The sequence below is a fragment of the Anguilla anguilla genome, chromosome 17, assembly GCF_013347855.1.
Source record: "Anguilla anguilla isolate fAngAng1 chromosome 17, fAngAng1.pri, whole genome shotgun sequence".
Classification (NCBI taxonomy): Eukaryota; Metazoa; Chordata; class Actinopteri; order Anguilliformes; family Anguillidae; genus Anguilla; species Anguilla anguilla.
Genome location: NC_049217.1, coordinates 32,081,110 through 32,088,511, shown reverse-complemented (window position 1 = coordinate 32,088,511; position 7,402 = coordinate 32,081,110). Strand labels below are relative to the sequence as shown.

The 7,402-nt window shown below is 42.7% G+C and overlaps 1 protein-coding gene across 1 annotated transcript; it reads right to left on the bottom strand.

The window, feature by feature from the left end:
* Window positions 1-4,613, bottom strand: atp5mc1 (ATP synthase membrane subunit c locus 1). Its single transcript, XM_035396975.1, has 5 exons — window positions 4,504-4,613; window positions 2,443-2,490; window positions 1,186-1,263; window positions 881-1,065; window positions 1-301 (listed from the first exon to the last, which is right to left on the bottom strand). The coding sequence occupies exons 2-5, from the start codon at window positions 2,479-2,481 to the stop codon at window positions 187-189; spliced, it is 417 nt and encodes a 138-aa protein (XP_035252866.1). The 5' UTR covers window positions 2,482-2,490; window positions 4,504-4,613; the 3' UTR covers window positions 1-186.
* Window positions 4,614-7,402: the final 2,789 nt, after the last annotated feature.

Genomic DNA, 7,402 nt, shown 5'->3' with positions numbered 1-7,402 from the left:
TTAAGTTCACAATCATTTATTCAGACAAACCGTCCAAAATGAAGTGAGATCTTCCATAAAACATGTCTGAAAAAAGGAACAAAAAGGTAGAGCGTGGTTTCTGTGAGTTGGAATGGCGGTGCAACGGCCTCAGGCTGTCCGATTTCCGGTCCTTGGACGGGATGGGGGTGGCGGCAGAGGGTAAGATTACATGGCGAACAGGATGAGGAACGCCACCATCAGACAGAAGAGCCCCATGGCCTCAGAGAGGGCAAAGCCCAGGATGGCGTAGGAAAAGAGCTGCTGTTTGAGGGAGGGGTTCCTGTGGGGGGGGGGGGGGCAGAGAGAGGAGGGTGATCCACAGTGTACCCAAACTTTACACACAGCACAGCAGGAAACACACTCAGGGGCAGTGAAACACAGAAAGCAGTCAAGGCTAAATGCTTCAGACAGGATTTCTTTGGTTTGATTCTCGCAGGTGGATGACAGGTGATATATCAGCTTGATGATGCTGCCAGCATCTTTGCTCGGCAAATCACACAAGGCACCCGTGACCACTGCAACAGGCAAAACAATGTCCCACTTTCTTAAGTCTCAGTGCCAGACATTCCTAGTGCTCATTCGGCAGTGTGAATCACCCAAATTATTCATGGTGAAGTATAACGCACAAAAACACTACTAAAGAGTGCAGTCCTGCGTCTATATCTGTGGTGAAATGCATTTGAGGTGGATTTTTGAAACATCAGGTTCTTAAATTCAAAGCAAACGGCTTCAGAAATTCACCGATAATGTGCGTCATGGTTAGGGTTACAGTTTAGAGGTCAGGGGTCAGGGAGAGGAGCCGAGCAGCCACACACACAGGGCCAGCTCCAGGTCCAGGACAGGAAGGGTGGAGCTTTACCTGGCATATCCAATGATCAGGCTGCCGAAAACAGTCCCGATCCCAGCCCCCGATCCGGCCACGCCCACGGTAGCGGCACCAGCCCCGATGAACTTGGCGGCAGTGTCGATGTCCCGGGACACCGCGCTCATCTGGAACCCCCTGCTCAGCTGCAGGGAAGAGGACTCGCTGGCTGGCAGCAGGGCCTGGGGGGGTAAACAGGGGCACTTGTATTCAGAATTCCAGGCCGGTCACATAAGAGTGTAGTGTGCAGTGAGGGTTCTGAACATCTCAGTCGTGTGGCCACACCGCTGGCTCAGACTCACCTGATCTTTTCTGGCTTCGGGTCTGTTAAACACAGACACTGAAACGGGCCGAGCCAGGACTCTGGACCCGCCACGCAGCTGAAAGAACAGGGTCAAAGATCAGCAAGGTCAGGAGTCCAGCGACCCAAACCGCGCACCTCTGTAAGATCACTGAACGGGCATCGCAATGCACTGAACTGTACACCGCAGAAATACTTCAGCTGCCAACCAAAGCAGTTAACCAATCACCATGATCATTCCTCAAACTCCCAAACTTTTTTTTTGGCAAATATTCAAAAAATGTTTTCCAAAAAAATAAATGTATTCTTCCATCCCCTCAAATCTACCCATTCACAGATCCCATTTTTTAAAGTTTTGGATGAAGTGGCAGTAATTCAAGGAACTGGGCCATACAATTAGCTTTCACTGCATCCTAAAGTCAGCTCTTAAAGGGTAGCTCTATATACATTAAAAATATATACACATATATAATATAACATTAGTTCAGTGGCCTACCACCGAGAAGCAGAAAAATGGTTTCACAATTTCAACATATACACTTTCTTCCAAGAAATTCTACTTTCAAGGGCAAATAAACGAACAGGGAACCAAGCTCTAAAAGCATGCACAGGTGGCTGTCCTGAACCATTTAATATACCTTTCAATTAAAATCTTTACATCTCTTATAACATTAGATGGAACAATTGACAATTCTTGTCACTTTCTATTATAGTGACTCCAATCCCCACAATGCATTGTTAAGTTGGCTGTGCCCCTTCTGCCTGTAAGCACACAGCTGTTGTCAAAAATGATAAAAACGGATAAACACCAATTAGACAGTGGTAGCCAAACCAGCCTGGCATTGAAAAAGCAGTCTGTATCAACAGCTTAGCTCAAAATTAGCAGCAAGTTTGAGTGAGATACGTTACATAACATTTTATTAGAAATTTTTAATCAGTTACCATTTAATATTTAAACAATTCAACAATTAAAGATGCACCATATTTACTTAATTATTTTATTCACCACTTTGGATCAATTTTAACTTTCGTATTGTTCCTTTACTGTACATTTAAGTTTATAAACCAAGAACTGCCTTTGAATTCCAATTCACAAGTTATTTCATAACATTAGTTGGTGTCACACTGGTAATTGTCACTGACAAGAGTACCTGCAAAAGACAGTCATATATGCAGGGTTGAATCTCTGTGAATTTTGGGGGTCTAGAATATTTGAAGTCTTGAAACCTGCACACCTTCAAAGTGAGGGAACACTTACCACTGCGGGTGAGGTGACAAACTTTGCACAGGCATACATATTTCAGGTCTGCAGAGAGAGAGCAAAAAGATAATTAGCATAGTTTCATATAAAACAAACAGCATCAATGGGTACAATGGGTCTAAAGAAACAAATGAATTAAATTTTACAAATTAATAATTTACTTGGATATAATAAAATCAGATGGGTACAAATCTGAATTCAGGGAACCACACATCAGTAGATCCTAGACTTACAATTACACAATTTACTTAAGCTAGACTCATCTAGAGTAAAACTGCCTTCTCGTCCGTTTCTTCAGGGGGCTCATCAGTAGGACAGTATGAGAGTGGCCAAGTATGACCCATTTCTCACTTTAAATGGTCATTATGACTTCCATTACTCTCGAAATACAAGATGTGCATCAGGTCTAGATTCTCTTCACTGGCAGGTCAACCTCTACGATGTTAATCCAAGACAAATAACCACATTGTACTTTAGCAAACTGTCCAAATTGTCAAGTGTTGTATTCAAAGTTTTCTAACCACTAAACATTAAATGGGTTCCACCTTCAGAAGCCACCTTATGCAGAACATACGCATCTCAAACTAAATCTCACACTGGTTAAAATGGTCTCCCCCTCCCTGTATTCCTATGGCATAATTCAAGACAAGTATGTATGAGCCGAGTATCTGGACAAATTAATAACCCATTAACTGGATAACATGGGATTACCAAACATGGCGCACCAGTTAGAGTCGCAAATTAAGTCCTACAATGTCTACGCATCAGCGACCAGGAAATGCAGTGCAACCGGACACACCATGGTCAGCTGCCGCAGTGTTCGAACCGCCGGTCCATAAATTACGGTTTCATAAATTCACTAACGATCTGCCAACTTACTAGAGGAAATCCTTAAATGCACCCTGGCATTGTTGGCTGCTCGTTCACCTGCTAATGTACAACACCGTTGCAACAGTTATTTAGCCAACCAGCCACCCAAACCCCACTAGTCAATACTGGCTAGACTAATTCAGACTGTGGCGAGCGACCTAACGCAATCTAATCCAATTGAAATGACTGCTTTGAAAAGACACGACGTTAGCTTGTCGTAATGCTCCGCATTTGCAGAGTAGCTAGGTGCTATCGATCCAGTTTGATTCAACGGTCACGATCGTCAAAGAAACCCTCGACGCATAACTTATGCCCCACTATCCGTACAGAGACATAACGCTACCAAGCAATGTCACGTGTAATTTGCCTTTCAAGCGTCTACGGTATTATATGGTATTCAGTTCCAACTACTGGCCATCAAGCCATCTAGCTGACATGAGCAAAGTCTAAACTCGTGTTTGGGTTAATCTAGAAATGTACCATGCCAGTATTCTTTCGGAAAAGGCGAGACGATATCTATATTTGACAATGTCAATGCTCCGATCGCGTTAGCAAACTTATTAGCTAGCCACCTAGCCTGACACCCCTGACCACCTTCACAAAAGTTAGCATGCTAGCCAGCGACATGAAGGTCACAAATAGATATCGGAGAACACAAAGTTATGTGCTACCGCAGATTACAAAAGCGTAGAATATCAATTGGCCAACTAAATACCGTGCAGAACTGACTTCGCCAGAATAATGTCAAGCGCATTCAAATCAACTGAAACCCAGATTGAGAGACGCAGCCTACTGTTGTGTTGCACACGACTGTGTTGCTAGCTATTTCACTAGGCCTCGAGTCATTCAGACGACAGACATTTTGCAGAAATGTCTAGTTAGCCATTCGCAATTCCGTCGGGTTCTGGATTAAAAAAGCAGATTTGTTAGCTAAGTTTCGTGAAAGACTTTCACGCCTCTTAACTAGTTAATCGGAAGGTAAAAGACGGTGTTGCTTTCATACGAAATGCAGGCATACATAGCTATCAAGCTAGATTAATAAATGAATGGCCGTCTAGCCAACGCTTGTCATCTTGCTTGTAACGCACACTCGTTAGCAATGCTTCCCATAGCCGGATTGTCAACCTGTGGATCCAAATGCAAGACACAGAAAGTAAAAATGCAAAAAAACATGCAAAAGCATATTACCTATCCGCCACAGCACACACAAGCACCAAGATCACAGGCTCAATCTAACCTCTGCTGCTAACTAGCTAGTCAAGGAGATCGCCGTACAAACTCACCTTGTACTATATACGCGTCAACGCTCCGTCCTCAACGCTCATTGGTCCTCCGGAACCCTCTCTGCTTGCGATTGGCCTCTTACCAGAAACGAATTCTACGTCCATCCTATGATCCAGTTTTAAAGGAACTACAAGAACCACGATTGGATTAATTTAACGTGTCCCACTATTACGCTTGAGTCTGTCGCTGACTTTGGACAAAATTGCTGGGAAATATAATGCTCCCATCATTCTTTATTATTTAATAGATCGCCGAAGACTGCTATTCAGCTGCAGCAGTTTAGAAAAGGCCCTGGGTCGAAGAACAAAGCTAGTGTTTACGTATCTTATCATGCTTATCCTATAGCAGCCTTCCAGATGACATGTAGATCTGCTTATCTGTTTATCTTAGACTGTTTAGCTTTGGTTTAGACATGGGTTTATCTCTGCCCGCGAACAACTGGTATTATTTTCAAGTGCATCCTGTGTCCTATATTCTCATTGGCCATCATTGCTTGTAATCCCGCCCATATTACTGTTGTGAACGCTAATTGTTATCGTGAGGGGTTACGACCAGGACACACAGCTCTAAATAGTTCTCGTTCTTCATTAATAAGCATGTAGATTGAAGCTGTGATTATTGTGGGGAACAGGAAACGATAATCCACGTAGCATACAGTTGCTTTAAATATGGCACAGAGAGAGATTAAGAGCCTGTCTGCATGAAGTGGGAGCAGAACTTGATATTAACAGAATTTTGAAATCACGCGATAAATGTATAAAATTTATGTTAGAATTTTTTTAATGAGCAGGCTTGTTCAATATAATTCACTTCACTTTTCTTTTAATGTTAAGGATATTGGATTCCTAGTCCGCTCCCCAGACCAGTGGGTGGTAAATGCAAATAGTGCAAAAAAGTATTTTGTCCACCTTGTTGCCTCTTTTATAGCAAACATAAACACATTTTACTTTTCAAAGTTGTAGTTACCAGTGAAAGTATCAATTTCACAAACTCAGTCAAATTGAGCAGTCAGGTATATACCTTAGCCTGCCATGCTGAACAGCTTTTTTACAGGTACAAAGCTGGCAGATATGACCAGATATTAGTGAGACATCTTGGCCAAGTGAGGAAAAAAACCCCATCTGTTTCCCTTTATATAAAGTCAGACAACATTGTGTGAAACATGCTTTGCTCAAATGTTTTGACAGGTTACCAAAAGCACCTGTATTAGCCGAAGGGCTACACTTACCACAGAAGAGGCTGGCCTGGCCGTGTGCTTTAAAAGTTTGGAGCAGGAAGTTGACCCTTACGGAGAGCAATTTCCTCACTCTTTTCCCTTTCTCATCCATACACCAATCATTTCTCCATCTCCATCATTTTGTTGTTGGACATTTTGCAGCATTTAAAATGTATTTTTCATTGCATGGCAGAGACTTCTGACACGCATCATGCATGGCAGCTGGCTGTTAGAACCCACTAAACCTGGATCAACTCTGTGGCACATTTACAAGCTTCCAGTTTCACTAAATCCTGTTTTTAAGGTCAGAGGTGTGTTTGTGTGAATCACGGTGCTTGAACACTACCTCAACCACAACCACAAGAGCAGGCACAAGGTACTCTACACAAGATTACACTTTGTTTTTGTACTTTTGTGTGTGTGCGCGCGCGAGCTTGTGTGTGTGCCTGTATGTACATACATATGCATGCATGCATGCCTGTGTTCGTATCTGTGTGTGTGCGTGTGTGTGTAGGTAATGTCTGTATCTGTGTGTGTGTGTGTGTGTGTGTGTGTGTGTGCCTGTATGTACATACATATGCATGCATGCATGCATGCCTGTGTTCGTATCTGTGTATGAGTGTGCATGTGTGTGTGTGTAGGTAATGTCTGTATCTGTGTGTGTGTGTGCATGTGCCTGTAGTTACGTGCACACACGTGCATGCCAGTGTGTATGAATGTGTGTGTGTGTAGGTAAGGTCTGTATCTGTGAGTATGTGTGTGTGTGTGTGTGTAGGTAAGGTCTGTATTTGTGTGTGTGCACCTGTGTGTGTGTGTGTGTGTAGGTATGATCTGTATCTGTGAGTATGTGTGCGTGTGTGTGTATGTGTGTGTGTGTGTGTGTGTAGGTATGATCTGTATCTGTGAGTATCTGTGCATGTGTATGTGTGTGTGTGTAGGTATGATCTGTATCTGTGAGTATGTGTGCGTGTGTGTGTGCAGGTATGATCTGTACTGTGAGTATGTGTGTGTGTGTGTGTGTGTGTGTAGGTATGATCTGTGTCTGTGAGTATGTGTGTGTGTGTGTGTGTAGGTGTGATCTGTATCTGTGAGTATGTGTGTGTGCATGTGTGTAGGTATGATCTGTATCTGTGAGTATGTGTCTGTATTTGAGCAGAAGCATGTTTGAGTATCTGCAGGCTTTCAGCTTTCACCTCCTCCCGTGACCAAATCCATATGTTCCTCGGTTCCTCTCTGCTGCTAAGCTTCAGAATTCTTATATCACTTTTACTACCTGCCTGTGCAAGAAACCACAAGGAAAATAAATCATTCCCAAACTCTGCTGCTCTATCATTTCTCTTTATTGGGATGTAGTTTTATATTACATAGATTAACTTATATCTAATCTTCAACCCATGACCTGCAACATTTTAGCTAACTGGAGTTTGGGAATATTTTATTTAGGAATATTTCTATTTATACTGTCTGTCAAATATAAATGGTGATTTCATTTGACAATATGTTATAATACATGTCATTTAAAGTTGGCCTGTTAGTACAGGATTTTGACTAACTTCATGTGCTACTGGTACAACCTCTGTCTGAATT